Source organism: Fukomys damarensis, unplaced genomic scaffold, assembly GCF_012274545.1.
Source record: "Fukomys damarensis isolate Sample0158 unplaced genomic scaffold, DMR_v1.0_HiC HiC_scaffold_24, whole genome shotgun sequence".
Lineage (NCBI taxonomy): Eukaryota > Metazoa > Chordata > Mammalia > Rodentia > Bathyergidae > Fukomys > Fukomys damarensis.
The window spans coordinates 28,299,532-28,320,306 of NW_022900936.1; the positions used below are offsets into that span (position 1 = coordinate 28,299,532).

The following is a 20,775-nucleotide window of genomic DNA, read 5'->3' on the forward strand; positions in this document are numbered from 1 at the left end:
TGAGCTTACATTAAATAGTTTTCAAACAAAATAAAAAAGATTTTTCAAGCACTGCAAAGGTTTATTTTCATATAGCATCTAAACTATGTTGTAAGTTAACTGTTATTTGAATTCTCTTGCTTTATAAAGCGTAAGTCAAAAACTTTATGTTGCCTGAGTCCTTTTCATGGCATTAGCTGTAAACAGAGCAGTGAGAAAATGCAAGGAAACTAATAAATTTGATGGCAGAAATGCATTTCTTGCATGTATGCTAATAGCTAATAAAGCATTAAGCAATATCATGCCAAACTGACTTAGGAAAATGTAACTATTTATAATAATTTTGTATGAGACAAAAAAAAATGCACGAGAATAAATACATGCACATAAACCAGGCCGCTCTTACTATAATAAACACAATATTAAAATAATAAGCTGTTAAAAATTTATTAGCTAACCTTTCCCTAGAATAAATTTCCTTCTATACTATATATACTAAATCACAAATGAAGTAACACATTTCATTTTGCAGTGAGAATTAAGAATCTGCTCAGATACAAATAATGTTCTTCAGAAAACACCTATTAAACTTTGGATATACAAAGTGATTTTAACTTACTGTTTCCTGATGTTATTGAGTTTCTGCTAATAAACAAATGTAGAATACATCATGAATGTACATTTCTTGGTAAGGTCAGTTGAACATATGTATCTGAGTAGAATGTTCATGTAACATTTCAAATATAATTATTCTAAGACATTTTCCAAGGATGAAATTTGAGTAAATAAATAAAACAGTACACAATTTATTTCAGAAATAGCTTCTTTAGTTTAGAAAAGTGTGTGCTGAATGGATTTGCAAATATCTATGAAAATTACACTAAAATTTTTAAGTTTAAATAAAAATATAATCAACTAATAATGAGCTTTTGGTTGGCAGATTTGCTTATGTTCACTTGTTTGAAATAATATTTGACGGGTGGGATTTTTTCAGTTCATTGGAAATTGGACAAATTAAATACGAGGACCATATAGAGATGCATCAGTATTTGATATTTCCAAAATGAATCTCTAGTTAGGCTCACCTCTTAGTTTTAGGAAGAGCAGAAATATATGGCAGAATCCAGTATCTGTCATTGTAATGATGTTCTCTGCACTCCATTCCCTCTTTTTCTTTTTTAGGAAAAGCCTTTACCTCCTCTCAAAGACCTCGACCTACCAGCCCATTTTCTACTGACAGTAATACCAGTGCAGCCCTGAATCAAAGTCAGAGACCTAGGCCCACCAAAAAACACAAGGGAGGGCGCATGGACCAACAGCCAGCATTGCCTCATCGAAGGGAAGGAATGACAGATGGTAAGTTTATTTCCTCTATTCTTGTCTCCTAACCAAAGAGATGTGGTCTGTGCAGTCATTAACTTAGACGAAAATAGCTTTGATAGATTAAGCACTGCCTCATGACATAATAAGGCAGAAGCCTGGCCATAGCATATGGTCATATTTAAATAAAGCATCCTCTTTCCAACAATCTGAAACTAATTCCATGTTACCAAGCCTCAAGAAAGATTCTCCATACCACTTTTCAGTGTAGATTTTTCTACTCTTCTGTCTCTTAAGTGCTTTTTAGCAAACATTTCACTTTAAGATTAAATGGCACTGCACCTGCCTGGCAAGTGCAAGGTACTGAGTTCGAACCTCAGTACCAAAAATCAATCAATAAATAAAAGATTAAAAAAGAAAATGTAAACAGTTTGTGCAGCTGTTATGGCATCAGGACATTTATGATATTACTTACAATCTCTTAGATTGTATTTCACTTTGGAAAGGATTTTGAAATAACTATTCTGTTCCATGAATTTCTGGGCTGAAAGCACACTCATGTAGTTGAAGAAAAATGTCTTACATCAGCTTGTACTGTGTTAACTATTATAACCTTAAATACATTGGAAATTCATTTCTCACAATTCTGGAATCTAAAAAGTCAAAATTGAAGGTGCTCACAGATTTGGTGTTGGGTGAGGGCTGTCTTTCTGTTCTCTTTTTGTTGTGTTGTTACATGATAGAAGAGATCTTTCTAAGGTGTGTTGTACACACACACTAATTCCATTTATGAGAAATCTGTCTTCATGACCTAATCACCATCCAAAGCCTGGTCCTTCCAATGCCATTATATCGGAGGTCAGGATCTCAACATGCGAATTTAAGGGGACATAACAATGGGTCAGTAGCTGGAGGTTTGGCTCAGTGGTTCTGCCACCTGCCTCGCAAGTGCAAGGGCCCGAGTTTGAACCCCAGTACCAAAACAAACAAACAAAACAATGGGTCAGTAATTTATTTTTCTGTTAAAATTCATATAGTGATTTGAGGGGTGGTTTTAAGAGCATATGGTCTCTTTCTCAGCTACTCAACACTCCCATTGTTCCATGAGTATAGCTACTTGGAAAGTAAAAAAAATAGGGGTGTAACTGAATTCCAATTAAGTTTAGTTGACAAAAACAGGTCTTTGGGCCTATGAGCTGTAGTTTGACGATCTGTTTCAATTCTTTTATTTTTGTATATCATCTAATCTTTGCCTAAAAACTACCAGCTTCAGAAAACAGTATTAGTATTTCATCAGTTCCACACAACACAGCGTATTATTCACATTTTCCCACTTATTCTCCCACTTAATTCTTATGTCTCTTAAAGAATGAATAAAAATATTTATCCTCAAGTTTTATTCTAAGACAAGGTAACAATCCATTTAAACTGTTCAATATAAGGTTAGACTCAATAGTAAATTTATTTTCCCTTCTTCTGTAAGCATATAAACTTGTATTAGTATTGTTTTACTAAACACCAAAAGAATGAATTACGCCTAACTGAATCTTAGAACCATTTAGGACAATCTGAAAATATATCCTGGAGATTCACATTATTCTAGTGTAAAAGCCAGTTATGTGTATTTTTGAAGCTCAATCTGTGGATCTAATATATATATCTATCTTGAAGAAGCTATGATCTAATCCTTAACATTCTTAGACCTATTACTATAGAACAGAATGATGCCTGGTTGGGAACGAAAAAAGTGTTGTTGTTTCAAGGTAGGGCCATTTACTGGAAGCCATCTTTGTACTTTCTTTTATCACCTTTTACTGCTAAGAAGACTTAAAAAGCCAAACATGCTTACTGTAAAATCTTTCAAGTTTGCTTATTTTTCCTGCTTTCTCTGTTTTTATTGGACAATTTCTATAAAACATGAGGGTTAGGATTTCAATGAGGTTGTTTGCAATTTTTTATAAATGGTTATCTTTTGGTAAACAAAAATGCTTGCCACTACTTTTTTGCCTCAGATGCTTTGAAGATTAGTTGAGCACTTAAAATAGACTTTGCCCTTGATATTCTCTCTAAATAAAAGGAAACCTCTCATATATATATATAAAAAAAATTCCTGCTCTGAATATCATGTCAAGAGAAAAAAATTAGTTGAATATTTTCTTTGTTTTTTTCAGGAATGCTTGAAGACTGTGTCTAAAATATATGGATGACATAGAATCTGAATCAAAAGAATAAATAGTTCTCTTTCTTATTATTTTTTACAAGATTTTTCTATATAGCTTCATAGAACAATTTACTTCCTGGTCTAAATCATGATCAACGTATTGATTATCTTTATAAAAATAGATTCTTAGAGTTCAAATATGCCAGCATTCTAAAAAATAGTGATACATTATGTGTTATTAGTAGGTACATTTTAGAAATAGTGATATGGCAAAGAAAGTTTTGCCTTACATGTCTTCATAGTTGTTCAATCTAAAGGCATTTTAGTTGTGATACAAGAACATTTATTTTAAACACCACTCTATAAATTATCCTTAAGAATATTGTTATTTTACAACAAATGCTTTTGATAAGAATCCACATGTCAGGAATAACTTGAAGAATCTTCATGTAAAATCAAATTAGGAAGATTGTGGCTTAGCAACATTCACTTTGTAGAAAAATACACTAAAACTTTTACCTTATGGATTTTATAATACTCTTTTATAGCTATATTAATTAAGGTAATTGTTTCTAGTTGCTTTAGCAAACAACCTCTAACCCTTAGAGTCTTAGCACAGTAAAAATTTCTTTCTAATTGACATAATGATCTGTCAAATTCACATGGCTCTCCTTTAAGCAGTAATGTAAGTATGTAGGCCTTTTCAGTATGGGATACCATCGTTTTCATGATTGGATCATTATGATTCCTTAACAAGGGGGAGACAGAACATGAGTGATCTTTGGAAGGTTTTAATGACAAGTGGCAAGAGTCACTTTACTTTTCATTGGCAAGAATTCTATCCCACGGTTTCAAACTAACTTCTGGGATAGGAAAGCAATCTCTGTATCCAATACGAGGAACTGGGAATGACTGGACATATTATTCTTTTCAAAAGACTGCAAAAATCCAGACACAATTAAGGAGTATTCTCTTATGTAAAGTCTTTCCTAAGTAAACTTTTCTGAATAAAAGTCTGCCATCTCTTTACACAGTGAGTCAAAGAGTAGTCTTTGAAACCAGTACCCTGAACAATGCTAATGAAAGAAAGATCTCTACCCATTAAACTCCTTTCTCTAGCCTATCTCCTTCCAATTTTGTCTCTCTTTCCCTTAGTGCTTAATACCTTGTTCAGAGAAGTGGCTCTTTCCCAGCTCTGCCGTGTTGTATCTTTGACCTTTGAGCAAATTCATGTGTTCACGAGTCTAGTCATTCAACTCATTAAGCGTATATCATATTATAGGCAACGGAAACCAAACAGACAAATTCCACGGTTCCTAGAGCTTACGTGCTAGTGGGGGAAGACAGACAAATATATTATTGAAAGTACAAAGTGTGTAACAGAATGATCATTACCAGGGGAAAAACAAAGGGAAGAAAGTTTGGAAATACCAGAGTCATGAAGGCAAAAACTCAACTACAAACTGACATTTGAGAAAGGACTTGATGAATATAAGGGAAAAAATAATACTTGGTATCTAAGGAAAGGTCATTCTAGGAAATAAGAACAGCAAGCAAAATGCTGAGGCTTATTTGATAAAAAGTCAGGGAAGCAGTGTGCTGAAGCGGGCTGAGCACCATGATAGAATATGAAGAGAGGTGAGCAGACAAGGGCCAGGATGTGATACTTTTACACTACAGTATTTAGAATGGGAAACTCTTGGAGGGGTGTGTGTGTGTGTGTGTGTGTGTGTGTGTGTGGTAGAGGACTGGGATGATCTTATACGTTTTTGTTTTGAAAAGGGCACACCAACTGTTGTGTTGCTATGTACTAAATGAGGCAACGATATAAAAATGATTACACAGGAGATTATAGAAGCAATGTAAGGAGTAGGTGAAGGCTGATCATAGCAAGGTAGAATTAGTGGAAGCAATGAAACACTTTGGATTCTGGAGGTCAGAATTTCTTAAATATATTAATATAAGCTATAAGCTATAATATAACTATATGAGCTAAAGATCACTTAATAGTTTTCACACAGAATAAAATTGCCACTAATTGAGACGAATACCTCAGAAGGAGCATATTTCATAAACAATTATTTGCAGCTCAATTTTGATAATGTGAAATTTGAAAATTCCACCAAATTTCGAGTTGGAATTTCCAGAGTATATTTGGCTATATGACTCTGGAATTCACTGGAGGAGAGATCCAGACTGGAAATACTACACTGAATTTATTTGTGGCCCACTTTCTTACCTAGAAAATGAAGATAATAATGGCATGCATTTCAGAGGACTGTTGTTGCTTGACAATAGTTAATTCTCAGTATGCCAGTAAGATACTCTTTAGTAAACTGACTTGGTTGAAATGAATCAACATAGAATTGAATAATAAATTTAATTTAAAAAAATGTATTTGATTATATACTTTTATTTTTTCTAAAACCATTTGTAATTCCATGTCTCTTTCTAATTTATTTCAGTTTGCATACAATATCTTTTCTTCTTGATGATACAATGTCCAAGGATATTACTTAATTAAGAAGCTATATAATTTCAGGTTAAATAGGCATCAGAATTTTAATTGACATAAGCAGACGCCATTTTGGCCATTTTAAAAATTAAGTTGCTCTGATAGGGAATAAAAATCAATAACAAGATATGTTTGGAAGCAAATACAATGATTTCTCCTCACTGGCAGTCTAAGTCCAATAATGCAAATTAAATAATTAATGTGCATATATAATAATGTATAGGGAATAAAGTCAGTGCTGAATGTAAATACTAAACTCACTGAACTACTTAACAAATTTCTTGATATTTTATTAGTGCTTTGTTTTGAAAGAAATGTTTGAAATACAACTTTGTTTTATCAGATAGAGACCTTGTTTCCTTCAATAGTGAATAATTCATAATCTAACATAAGGATATACATAAGAATTAGAAATACTTCTTCAATTTAGAAACTTTTTATTTGTTCAATGAAGGATACAATCATTCTGTTCATAAGGCAGAGAATAAAGTTTAAAACTAGCAGTTTAGACTTTCAGGAAGCTATCTTTTGTAGGCAAGAAATTTATACTTTTCCCTTTTAAATTTCACAAACAAAATAGTACTAGAAACATTTACAAAAATATCATGGGAAATAATTGCCTCCATTACAGATACAATTGCCTATATATGCATATAGTATGTATGTATGGTTGTTATGCACAAATGCACAAATAATGTAATTATAAATAATCTAAGGATGACCAAAGAAGTTTGAAATATTATGCAAGAAAAATTCTAATAAACTGATTTAAATGAACATTTAGAAAATTTTAATTCTTCTATTAGTGATTTCAGAACTAGTGTAATACTTATAAGTATGAAGGAAATATGACTTCACAAGCAAAGGTATTCGAAATATAAAGGTGAAGATCTCTGAGCTAGAAAATCTTGAAAAATTAGCTGATTCTTGAACTTTTAATTTTTTCATATCCAATATTTAATTTTAAAAGGTTTTCTGAAAATTATTTATTCCACCACATCTCAGATTTCTATGATATATTGTCTACTCTAGCACCATAAAGCATATTCACTCTGTTCTCGGAGCACTGGTTATTACTTATTAAAATTAATACAATAGAAGATTATAATATATTAGTTGTAACTCAGTTAACTCATGAAATAAATAGCCAGAACTGGTTGTCACATAAGATGTTAATTGCCTTTAATAAATGTTAGTTTAACCCTTTGACTATTGCTAAATGTGCGACATACGTGAACAAAGGCCATCTTACATTGCATATGATATGGCGTATAGTTCTTAATTTCCCAAGGGTGAAATTTCCTATGGAGATTGGCAGAAGAGATTTGTTCGTCTCAGAGACTTTTATTAGCACAACTGCTAGAATTTCAAGTGATCTTATTTTTTGTCATAGCATTTCTAGTTTGAACGAGGTCTGACGATGAATTGAAATATACGATGACTGACCTTTAACCTTGAATGTTAGCCCCCGTGTGCACTTGAAAACATTTTCCATGTTTCATAATTGCATAAAACCATGTCAATTTTATTTCAATGATTCTGTGGTGGGAAGACAGCACTGAGATCAATAATGAGCTTTCTGGATAGCAATAATTGACTTATTTACCCCAGCTTTCTTTTGCATGGGTGATACTTGTAGGAGGGCAAAGGTTATTTTTTTAACTTGAATTAAAACTTGTATTTTAATTAAATTTTAGTTTATTCTAAACATTATTCAAATTTTTTAGATCTTCCACCACCACCAGATCCCCCACCAGGTCAGGGTTTAAGGCAACAAATAGGCCCGAGCCAGCATACTGGTAACCTGGAAAACTCAACAGAGAGAAAAGGAAGCTCTCTAGAGAGACAACATGCATCCAACTTAGAAGACACAAAGAGCTCACTGGAGTGTCCAGCTAAAACCTCTCTAGAGTGGCAGCGACAAACCCAGGAATGGATAAGCTCCACAGAACGCCAAGAAGATACCCGGAAAGCCCCACACAAACCAGGTGCTGGATCGGGTGTGTTCTGCCCAGTCCCAAGAAAGTGTGGAGTGTTACCATGTTTTTCCTACCAAACATCTTAGAAACAGCAATTGTTTAAGGGCCTTGGAGTACACTTGCCTTAAATCAATAGTTGGAGTTAGGATTCTGCAGCAGAGCTCACTGGAATATTTATACTTTAAGGCTGATTCCCAAGGGGATTGTTCCTCAACTTAATCTATCCCTAGGGTCTTTGAGTCCAAGAGACCTCCAGCCTTCATCAGTAGCACCCAGGAGGCAATTTGATTCTTTTTCCTTTATATTATTTATATTATACCTTTAAGACTACTAAAATTCATCCTTTGTGTCAGTTCTATCACTGCCTTCAACAAGTTGCTCATTTTGACTGATGTAGCAAATCATTTGAAAGTAGAACTCAATTCAGTCACATAGGTGAATCGATTGAAACTATAAAATTACAAGTAAATGCCCAGTGTCCTCATGTTGGAAAAGTCTGAATGGAATTTATACCTTCTCCAACTGGTTAAATGCAGTCCATTGTTAACTCTTGGGTAGAAAATGTTCTTGTTTATAAATCAAGCTTCCTGGAAATGATACAACATAAATGTCATAACTTTTGCTTTGGCATTGTTGGGAGTGAGTTTTTAAACCTATTATAGGAATACATTTTCTGGAATATCTCACATAGGGTTCATTGAGTACCAATAAACATACACGAAACATTTGAAATTCTATCTGAATTCATTCATTTATTAATTTGGACTCAATCTTTTCTAGATATGCCCTATCACCATGCATTTCCCATAATTGTATCTTGTCACAACTTTTTCTCCAGTGTTTGGAACATTTAATTTGTAAAAGGGTCAGAATGTGACAATGTCAATATCTAGATCTAGTGAAACATTTAGGAAGGCTACACCATTCTAGCTGTGAGAAAAAAATAGGTCCTGTCATTAAATACTATATAAGGAGAAATAGTAAATTCAGTCACCATTTATTACTTAGCAAATCACTTAATAATGGCTTATAGAAAAAAAATGTTGGGCTAAGGATTTAGCTCAATGGTTCTGCCGCCTGCCTTCCTCACAAATGCAAGGTCCCAAGTTCAGTCCCGGTACCAAAAAAATAAAAAATACAAATTTAAAAAATGTAGAGTAAACGGGGCATGGTGGTGCACACCTGAAATCCCAGCACTCAGGAGGCTGAGGCAGGAGGATTGCTATGAGTTCCAGACCAGCATGGACTAGCGAGTTTCAGGTCAGTCTCAACTACATAGTGAGACCCTGTCTCAAAAAACAAAAAACAAACAAACAAAAAAAATGTAGTGTAAATGTGTGTGGGGATGGAGGTAGGAGAATATGAGAAGAAACAAAAAGAGAAAGTTTCAGAGTATTAAGTATTTAGCAATGTAAATTATGAGTCATTTGCATAAATAATATATTAAGAGAATAGTAACACATTTATTAAAATGCATTAATTTTCTTTCTTTTAATGAAATATACAATATTTTAAATTTATATCACAAGAAAAAAGAAATTTAAGTTTAATTAACTAATATGCAGTCGTTTAAGTTGATTGAGAAAACGTTGTTGTGATTTAAATTAAAAGAGATGCTCTTTCCATCTTAATGGGAAAATTAAATTGGAGCCTCACTGAACTCCAGAAACTTTTCTCAGATATGCTTTTTGTTAAGCAAACTATGGTTCATTGTATACAGCTCTCTTTTATAATGAATTTACATTTTGGAAGTGATATATAACATTGTATACTTATCCCAAGATCTCTTTTAATTTAATCCTGCTTCAGTTCCTATTGTAGGAAATGTTACTTGTGCATGGAAATTCCTTTAATATCCGGGCCTGATTAAACCTCATAATGTTAATTTTGCTAAAGAATGACATAATAAAATGTTCCATCCTGAACTTAATATTTAAAAGTGAAGTTTCTCTTTGCCCCCATGTTGCAGTGCAATTCAGCCTTTTGTGCTTTTCTCTTTTTCAGAGGAGGCCTTGGTGCCCTATAGCAAGCCCAGCTTCCCATCTCCTGGTGGCCACAGCTCATCTGGAACGTCTTCTTCTAAAGGATCTACCGGACCCAGGAAAGCTGATGTGTTGAGAGGAGGACACCAGCGCAATGCCAGCGACCTTCTGGACATAGGCTATATGGGCTCAAATAGTCAAGGACAGTTTACAGGCGAATTATGTAAGTGCTTTAGGTCATTTAAAGGCTACTACGATTCAAAGAGAGTATTGCACTAATAGCATTGCCACATTATACCCATTCAGGATAATAAGAAACTTGCTCTGTTATGGGAGGTAGCAATTACGATTTTGAACAAGTTTGATCATAACTTGGATGTTTGCTATTTATAGCTGGCAATGACAAATATTTCATGTTATTTCAAGTTGATTTAGGTTGCATAAAAGTTCTTCTAATGTAGGGAATTGGTCTTAGTACTTACACATTATACATGGTGCTCTCAGTAGTTGTCTTGCCCTTTTAACTAAGGACAGTCTTGCTAGTTTTAAAGAACTTCTTCAAGAATGCTTTCAGCTGTAGCTCCTCTTCATTTATTTACATTTAACATTTAGGGCAACAAACCTTGAACAGTTGATTTTTGTAGTTCAGTGGTGGTATTTTGACTGTAATGACATATTCTATAAATAAATGTACCCTTTCAAATAAAGAATTAGCCCTAGTAGTTAGTATAATCAGTCCTCAAATATAAAATACTATGCAATGGAGAAGGATAGGAATGTCATAGTGTGTCAAAGAGAAATAATTGAACTCTTTCTGTTAATGTCATCAGGCAATTTACAGTTGCCTTAAGTCATGTCAGAATTATACCCTTCAGTATTTTCATATGCTTCTTGGAATTAAACTTAAATGCACTCCTAAGAGAAAAGCCGTGGATTCCAACATTCTTAACCACTTAACTGGTCATGTGATGTGAGAAAATAAACTCCTTTCCTAGTTTCTATATTACTTTGTGTAAAAAATAGGATCACTATTATTCTCACTTTAAATATTATTTAAGAGATTTCAGGAGATGATGAAAAGACGAAATATTTTCAAACTAGCATTTTATTGATCTGAGTTATTTTGGTTTATTATTAATCTGAGAATTATTGCAAATTGTCACTTTTATAGATAGATTTTTGTTTAACTTATGTTTTAATTAATTATAAAATCACAAGGAATGCAAAACATAGCTGTTTTTGCATTGTAAATGTTTAAATTCTACAATGTTTAACTTTCTTTCCATGTTCAAAAACCTTCAAGTAAAACTGCTTAAATGCACAAACTTGTACCATCCGATGACTTTATCTTCATTTATTATTTGGTTGCCCTGATTTCATTTGTACTGTTCAAGAAAGAAGAATATTTAATTTAAACGTGGGTACTATTTCTGATTTCTCATTTCTGATTTTGTTGTCTCTTTCCAGAGTAACTGAGAGGAGACATTCAAAGCTGCTCCGAAGGACCATCAGGTCCGAACTCATGGAAGTGATGACACTAAACAGTGCAATGAACGATTTCTTTTATTTATGTACTATTAAAAAAAACTGTAAATGCAATGTAAAGACACACAGCCACACATATCCCACAGATATTTTACTTGTGTTCTTCTCTTAAGTATACCACCCACCTTAACTCTTTCTTGTCAGGAGTATATAAAAAAGAAAGCAAACAAAACTCAAAAACTCACCCTCCAGGAAGAAAAGGATTTTCCTCTGTATATAATTTCTTTTGTGCATTGCTATGCAAGCTCACTCTTTTTAGCTCTGTTCATATTATTGTCTGTTCTTAATGGTCTGTTGTACTATATGTGAATTAATAGGCTGTGGTGCCATATATTAACTTTTAATTGTGTAACTTTTATGTTTAAATTTTGCACTGCAATTTTATTTGGTGATAAGCACAAATCTCTACTCCTCATGACATGAAGAAAGATTGAATGTGAAGGGAGTTTCTGTACTGTAAGCTAGTTGGATAATGCTGATGTAACCAATCACATTAGGTGGTTTTCAGTTGGGGTGTAGAAAATAGCAAGAGGCAAAGGAACAGTGGCATTGGCAAAGTCTTCTTTGAATCAAGAAGTGAATTAATTTACAAAGCAGAAAAAAAAGGCTTTTATGGTTGACGAACGCAGGGGTCAAGAGAAGGAAGTTTACGTCTTTAGACTGAATATGCGTTAACATATGGAGGTAGCAAAGATGAATTCATCTTGATTTTAAAAATGATGAAGTTTATTTACAATCAAATTTACCTACAGTTGTAATTGACCCACCTGAGAATTATAAGAAGCAAAAGGAAATTAAGGTGTTTCACAAGAGCTGTATTCATACTACAGTTTTTAGCATTTTCTGAAATAGAATTAATCTCTCTGACTCGTTAAGTCATTATATAACATGAAGCTCCCCCAAGGAAACAAACAAAATGGACTCTAGAGTATCTAGCAAATAGTTAAAGAAGCTATTTATTATTAGGACATACTCAGGCTGCTTCCAAATATGAACTCTACTGCAACATCTTGTTTCATCTTTCTCATACATGTACAGTACACAATAGAGGTTAGAGCTGCATCACTTAAATTCATGATTTTCATAAAAATAATGCAGTCTATATGCAATTTTGCGTTTCATTTGATTAAGAAGTGAAGTCGGTACCACCAGATGCACAGCCAAATTGTAAGTGCTTAAAAAGCAATGTCAGAGTAAGTTCAGTTCACAAGAAGTAAATTTATTAGAATAAATACTTTATGGTACATTTTCAGAAATTGGCTACCAGTTAAAATCTGTTTGACCCATTTTGAATGAGTAAATTGAAAAGGAAAATTGAAAAGGAGAAAAATGCATGTTTATTACACTTTTTAAATAAAACCAACCCTTGTAAGTGGACATTAATAACAGTGTCCTGCCTCATTTGTTTTCCCAATTTTGAGAATAAGAAGTTCCTGAGCATCAGTTATATACACTCAAAATGTGTAACTTTGAAATCTGTTAAGCTACTGTACATGTATAGCCAATCAGTAAAGTAGAAGATTCCTGTAATTCACACCTGTGATATTTTCTCATGTGCCACCTACACAGTCTTAAATTCTGTTTCTGCCTATATTTTCTATTGTTTTTTCTATATGTTCAGTAGCTGGTAGACTGAAAAATACTCAATGTGACCATCACATAAATTCTAAACTAGGGGACCCCTTGCATGACAATTCACACTCTGTGCGTTATTGGCTAACTATACTAAGGGATGATATCATCAGACGGTTCCATCATTTTTATTCCCTGAGACTGCATCTGTGCAGGCAGAATAATTGCAGAGTCCTCGATGGGCCCCACTGTCTTCTTGGTGCCACACAGTTTGTTTCTTCACTGAAGAGAAGAATTCTCAGACACACTTATTAAACCTTCCACCAACTTTCTACCATCAGTGCCTGAATTTTAATGCTGTTTGATTTCTCTCTGGGACAGAGACTGGGAAAGGTGAAAAGTTTCTGCAAAAAAATGAATACACAATTATTCACAACTCTAAGATGTAACTTGTTTATTTGTACAGTTCCTTGCTTCACCTTCCTGCATTTAAAAGCAATTTTCCAAGATGTTTTATTCATTTGTTTTCCTCTTTTATGCCTCTCAGCAACTGAATTTAGTTTAAAACATTAGTTTATTACACATTGCCTTGACCCTTTATAACTTGTAGATGATTAGTAAGTCAAAACTTCAAAGCAGTTTCTTGCAGATTATTTGTAGACTAATGTGGGGCATAACATCATACCTTTCTGATTGTTTTCAGTATGTAAAAATATTTAAAATACATGAATACAGACCTTGTGGTTACTTGGAATATTCTTTTCAAGTAATCCACATTGTCTGTTAAATCTTATTTTAAATAAATTGATCTGTCAAATCTAGCACCCAATATACATGGTGTCTTAATATGGAGGATACTACATGATAGCTATATTAATAGAGTAACCATATCAAAAATCAAAAGCTTTCACCATTTTGCTATATGCAAAAAGTTATTGATCAGCATTAAGTCAGAATGTCCAGAAAAATGAAAACCTATCTAATGGCTACCTTGATTTCTTTTTGTGTGGCCGATTAAATGAATGATGTGAAATTCACTGAGCTCACTCTTTGCAGGTCTAAATGGGCCAGCATACACAACAGAGGGAAATCTGGGTGGAAGAGAAGGTCACCTTATCTTGCACTCCTGGGCAGTGATGCCGTTCAGTCATGCCAGACACAAGCATTAATAAAAGGTAGACTCTGCCTCTCAGTGCTCAAACTCAGGTATGCCAGTGTATGCGGTAGAGTCAGCTTACCCTTCCCCAACTTTTCCATGCCATATTAAAAATAGGATAGTGCAGGGGCATGAAAACAATGTTTCCCTCACAGGATCTGAATCCACTTGAAGAAGGAATATAGGAAAGACAAGACCAACATGTAAGGTATCACACAACCAAAGGGAAATAGAACCATTGCAAGTGTACTTGCTTTGAATAACAAACTTCATGGTGTTCTATGTCATAGTTGAAAGCTCTAGGTATTTCAATATATTTTCAATGGGATTTAGTTCAAAGTTTGTATGTGCTTCAGTGGAACACCTCCCAATTTCTCTTCAGTCTATTTATGTAATTGTCCATTGACAATAAAATAGTAACAATGCCAATGAGCTCTAAACTGTGGATTACATCCACTGGAAAATGATTGTGTGTCAGTATTAAAGATATGCAGAACCGTAACATTCACTAATGTTAGTTTCCTCATCTGCTTCTCTGTACGTTGTGTTTATAGAATTACATGACAAACATTGGTGTAAAGCAACATGTCTTTCCACATTATCTTAGAGGTGAAGTTACATTTATTTTGCTCCTTTATAATATGTACGTCAAATGAAACACCATTTCTTTTTAAGTGACGTACTAGTTTTCTTTAATTTTTTTTATTTCAAAAGCATTTATTGTGACTTTAAAAGTGTTGCAAGATAAGGGATTTTGTGGCCGTGGTAGATTTTTTATTCTTTGTTTTATAGGTGGTTTCTATTTTTTTTTTAAACTGTAGTTTGTTTAAGTCACCAAGCAATGTCTAAATCTTACTGTGTTTCATTTGATGTTGTTAGATTGGCAAAGAAATTGGCATAAGCATTGGTTAATAGTATTGTCAAAAATTGTGTATTGTGTACTCACTGCAAAAAATAAAATATATTCACATTTCAAATTTGTAAAAAAGCCATTTATGTGAAGCAAACTTGCTTGTAGAAAAACCAGATATAGACCATTATGTCACTTTTCAAATTTCACGTTAATATTTTGTAACCAAAATTATAATCTTATTCCCTAATTGATCCTAGGTTGAAAAGTGATAAAGAGGATTTGGCATTGACTTACAGCAGTCATTAAAAGACGTTGATAAAGAATTTAATAAATATTTTAAATTATACACCCCATTTTATCAGAACTACATTCCCAATCATTTCCCTCACACTGTAATGATATCTAGGTAGAGCACAGATGTTTTATCTATAGAATTATTTTAATTATTTTAAAAATGTAAGTAACAATGAGAATGAGGCAAGTGAATATTTCTTAATTTCTTTGCAGTATATAATTATAACTTTCATTTAAAATATTTTATCTTGAGGACTGGGCAGAAAAGGAACCTATGTAATTTTGTGACACTTCATAAATATTTCATTATTTTTCCTTGTAAACTGCAACCATAGAATTTGATTCTCTTCAAAAATCAAAAGTTTTATGTTCTTAAAATAGCGATTATGACAAGTGTGGTGTTATATGCCTATAATCTCAGCTGTAGGGAGGCTGAGACAGGAGGATCACTGTGAATTTGAGCCCGTCCTGAGGTACCTAGCAAGTTCGGGGCCAGCCTGAACTATATAATGAGACCTTGTCTTTAAAATAATAAAATGATAAATCATAGTAATATTAGAAAAGAAAATTTTAATCCTATAACATTCTATTAAAATATATTTAGAACACTTGGTAAAAGGAAAATATATTTTAGAGTTCCATGTAATTTAGAAAAGTATTGATAAGGCGCTATTAATTGCAAATCATGTGACATTAATAAAATACAATGAGCATATATAATACATGTGAGTTCATGACAAAAATACATCATTCACAATGTCTGTCACTTTCCCATCACTGGAACAAAATGCCCAATACTTGCAATTTAAAGAAAGAAAGGTTTATTTTGACTCACAGATTAGTCTACAATCTACTGGCTCCAAGGCCGAAATGGCATAGTGAAAGTGTCTGGCAGAGAAAAATGGCGCACCTGGAGAAGTCCTGAAGTAGAGAACGGAGGAGCTGGAGACAAAAGTAAACCCTTCAGGTCATACCCCCAGTGCCCAACCTCCATTTGAGCCCTGCAGTTTATAGCAGACCCAAGTACAAACTCATCGATGGATTGATCCACTGATGAGTGTAGCATTCTTGTGATACGGTCACCTTCCAAAGCCCAGTCTCAGAACACTTGAGAGTTTGGTGGAGAAGAGGGGCCATTTCAGATTTAAGCCAGTTTGTATGGCAAAAGTATATATTAGCTAGAGAAACTGTATATCAGTGTTGCAGAGAGTATTTATACAAACTACTAAATATCTTTAACTTCTAAAAATGTATTTTCTCTTCCACATCAGAGTTAGCACTAAAACTTATAGCAGAAATATGCAATAAACTGTAAAATAACAGAAAATCAATTTTATGAATTTGAAGAGAAAAGCATGAAAATATTTTAGGTGGGAAGGGTAGACAATATTTGTCTCAAAGTCTCTTTTACCTGGAAGATGCAGCCCAATCTCACCTTTTTCCTTCATCTCCATAAAACAAGGAGGAAATTTGGTGCATGAGAAGTCACAAAGCTGTGCATCTCCCAGACAGATGCAGGACAATGCTGAGACTCCATGTTTATGACATATCCCCCTTTTACAGTAGTCACACACAGACTGATACGTCAGTCTGCAAGGTATCTGGCTAGATATTACCCAGATATCATCAAAATATTTTATGTATACAATGTTTTATATATACACACACACTTCAGAAATATATATTATATATTAAAAAAGGATCTAATAGAATGTTACATGTATGCTTCAAATTCTATGACCTTGAGCTAAGGTCAATGTTCACTGCAAAACCACTGTAAGTGCCCTTAGAGCACACTTCGCCTAAAAAAATGGTTTGACCGACGTAGCCTCTAGATAGGAGACACATTTTTGGCAAATTTTTATATTTTCCTAAACAACATTTTTCAATAATTTGTTTTTGAAAACTCTGGTTCTTTATTATTTATCTTTTTGCAAGCAAGAATTGAGACACTGTGCTTAGAATTAAATATTCAGAGTGCTTTAAAAAGAAAGAGCATTTGCCTTCACAAATAGATTAATATCCTCTGTTAAGCCTTGCCCTGTTTTCTAGGAAAGTATCTTTTTGATTAATGTTTTTATGCTAAGGGGAAAGAACCAATAAATAAAGCTTTCAAATACTTTGTGAATCAATAAATTTTCTATTAGCTTCATTAACATCACCCACTCACATCATATGATCCATGTTCTAGTCCTTCTCAAAACAGTCTATAGACTATTAATTAGCATTTTAAAATGAAGATAAAGGAGGAGAATGCCACAGTTAAGTGTGTAAAGAGATTTCTACACTACTTGACTCCTTTTCACAAGTCTATTTAAATATGACATAATATGAAGTCCTGTGTCCTAGGGCATCTTATGGCACCAGCACTGTGTGCAACTCACTTTGAAAACTATCCTAGGAATCACCATACATTTTCTACCCCTGATGTTCTTTAGGAGCTGAAAAGGCAGTGCATTCCATGAGTTACTGTAGTTTCTTTTCAAAGCCAGTATTAAGTAAAAGGAAGAGACATGCAAATCCCAGGTTTTCTGCAGAGATGATGGACAAAATGTGCAGTGAGAAATTCATTTATTAAATCCTGTTGCACGAACTTAATGGAGATCAGTACTTGGTACTTTGGCAATAAGTAAAACTGCATTGTGTTCTTTAGCACTTTTATAATTCTTTTGTATAATGTTAACTCTTGAAATCATTAGGCTAAAACTAAACAGTGAAAATACTCTCATTATGTATCCCTACAACAGGTTCACAATTCCCACAAAAGGATGATTATTTATTCAATTTTAAGATTACCATCTGATTAGTACTAGGTTCTTTGTCAAGTGGAACTTCGCTTAAAAAAAATAGTGGATAACACAAAATTTAGAGGGAGGAAGCTTATCTCAACAAGACAATACAAAGTTAAGTTTCGGTGAAATTTGAAATATACTTTATTTGTAGAAGTAAATATCACAATGTTCAGAAACTAGTAAATGAAGCATAACAGATAAAATGGAGGATTACCATGAACTTCCATTGACAGTACAATGATAATGTTGTATAAATTAAAGTAGAATGCTATATAAGTTAAAGTAGAAAGGTCATAAGGATTTATGTGTAAGCCTTGAAACTTCAAACTAAATAAATATTGTAACTATAATATATTGTGAAATATTTCCATTTATAAAGTATGCAGTTTCTAGTAAGCAACAACAGGAAATACCAGAAAAAAGTGGAATGTAAGCAAATATAAGGGGCATAATCCTGAACATGTCAGACTGATTTCCTGCACCTGTAGACCGGAATGTAATAAAATCAGATCCCAACACTCAAATAGGATCTTTCTTAAAGAAAATTAAGAACAATAACCAATGATGATAAGTCTCCAACAATAATCTGCCTGGGGATCAACCACAAAAGAAGCATAAACAAAGGTATCTCCTTGGGAAGATAAGAAGAATGAAAGAAAAAAAAGATAATCACATACAATAAAAAATAGTAGATAAAATGGAATTAAAAGCAAAATTTGGTCTTCCCATCTTTTCACCTTCCTATCCTGTCTTTCTCCACAATCCTAATGAGTTATTGATTGCCTCTTATTAAATACCAACAACAGAAAAGCTTAGAGCCATGAAAAATAATTAGGATATAAGAACAACTCTGCATAATTATGAAATGACAAGCTATAATTAATCATCTTTTCCTTGTGAATGTCTCTTCTAAAATGACTTCATAGCTATAAATCACACAAAACTTCCATTTTGTAACACAAGCACAAACTGCACATTAAGCTATTTGCTGACAACACAAACTTCCTATAGGACTTAGTGATAGTATTCAATGTACACTCGAACATGAGTTTCATAGATTAGTTCTTGAGGCATAAACTTACCTGCTGAATGTTTTACCTGACATTTTCTCTAGTTATAGCTTGTCATCAGGAATTTCATATCCCTATGCTTAAATATGGTGCTATTAGCAATGACGTTTTCCTTCAAAGACATGGTTATTTCCCCAAACATTTGAGGTTTGAGAAATCATTTCTAAATAGATTGTGGATTTTTGAATGTAAAGCACTAAAATGCTACATTTCATATGCCTTTTGCAACTGCCAGCTTCTGATACAACACTGAGATGGAGGCTGCCAAAATATTGAGTTGATTTCAGTACACTAGTACCGAATAACTTGTTTTAATAAACTAAGTCGAATGACATTGTGATTTTATTTGTGAAAGCATGCATTCTTCATTTGAGTAAATATCCTGTTTAAAACCCAAACACTAAACGTATTTCAAAATAAGATAATTAAGAATAGAAACAATAGCGAGAATAAAAAATGTGCTTAGAAGCTACTTTGCATTTGATTGCTGAACTGATAATATTGGGTGTTAAGTGGATCTATGAAGAATAAAGCATTATAAGACATCATTTTACTTCTTTTTAAGTCCAAGTTAAGATGAGCTTCCTCTGATGAGACAAGCACATGTCTACTGCTAGACTGTCAAGCAAGTAAAAGTTTACCAGGTGACTCTTTATATAAATTTTGGGTTAAGAAAATACCACAATTGCTAACAAAAGCTTTGTAAAAGTCAAAGCACTAATTTTCAAGAGAATTTTTAAATATAAATTATTTATAAAAGCTTAGGATCAATGTCCTAGCAAATTCAATCTTATCCAAGGCAATTTTATTGGTAGAATTCAAGTACAGGAGATAGGCCAATAATTTTTACTGTCAGAGGTAAAACCACTTAAGCAACAGGTCTAGTTAGAGTCAGACAGAGTCAATATTTTCCTATAAGATCCTTGGATCATCTTTAGCATTTATGAAAACCATGGATTCTCTGTTTAATGGAAGATATTCATTGCCTTTAGGTTTAAAATGGTTTTCACATTAGACCTTCCTTTAAGAAACTCAGCTGCTTCTGTGGACCATATTCTTCCATATATTAAGACCCTCGGAAGGCCCTGGGAATATTCTATTGCAAAATAAACCTATCAATTGAATGAAGAAGTATAAGATTTTCCATTCAGGTGTTGACTAATGTACCGTATACATACGGATTTTTGCTTCATGTGATGACTGATCAGCAAAAAAACAGGATTATACAATACCAGAAGAAACGCTGTCTGCTGGGACTAAAGGAAATGGAGAAAATAGGGCAAAATAAGGAAAGCCTGTGGGCATGTGCTATTGTGTGAAAAAAGTGAAGGACCCCAAAAATTATTCAGAGATGATCATGGCTGCCCCTCCCATCAACGTGCCCAGGGGCAAGACTCTTCCTCCTCCATTTTAGCAGAACATCTGGCTGCCATTAACAGCCACATGGATGAAGACTTCTCAAAAAACTACATAGGATTCTGGGCATGGTGCAGCATTCCTATAATCCCACCACTCAGGAAGCTGAGGCAGGAGGATCTCTGTGAGCTTTAGACCAGC

General features: G+C 33.5%; 1 protein-coding gene across 12 annotated transcripts in view; it reads left to right on the top strand.

Moving 5' to 3' along the window:
* Positions 1 to 15,152, top strand: part of Robo2 (roundabout guidance receptor 2) — a 1,584,609-nt gene extending 1,569,457 nt beyond the window's left edge. For 8 of the 12 annotated variants that reach the window (XM_010645674.3, XM_010645673.3, XM_033768136.1 and 5 more), the window contains 4 exons: positions 1,162 to 1,335; positions 7,703 to 7,963; positions 9,959 to 10,159; positions 11,404 to 15,152. In XM_010645674.3, the coding sequence (XP_010643976.1) occupies positions 1,162 to 1,335; positions 7,703 to 7,963; positions 9,959 to 10,159; positions 11,404 to 11,405 (638 nt within the window). In that variant the 3' untranslated portion in view covers positions 11,406 to 15,152. The remainder of the gene's footprint in view (positions 1 to 1,161; positions 1,336 to 7,702; positions 7,964 to 9,958; positions 10,160 to 11,403) is intronic. The other 4 variants (XM_010645677.2, XM_033768138.1, XM_010645679.2 and 1 more) reach the window with 1 other exon arrangement.
* The last annotated feature ends 5,623 nt before the right edge of the window (positions 15,153 to 20,775 follow it).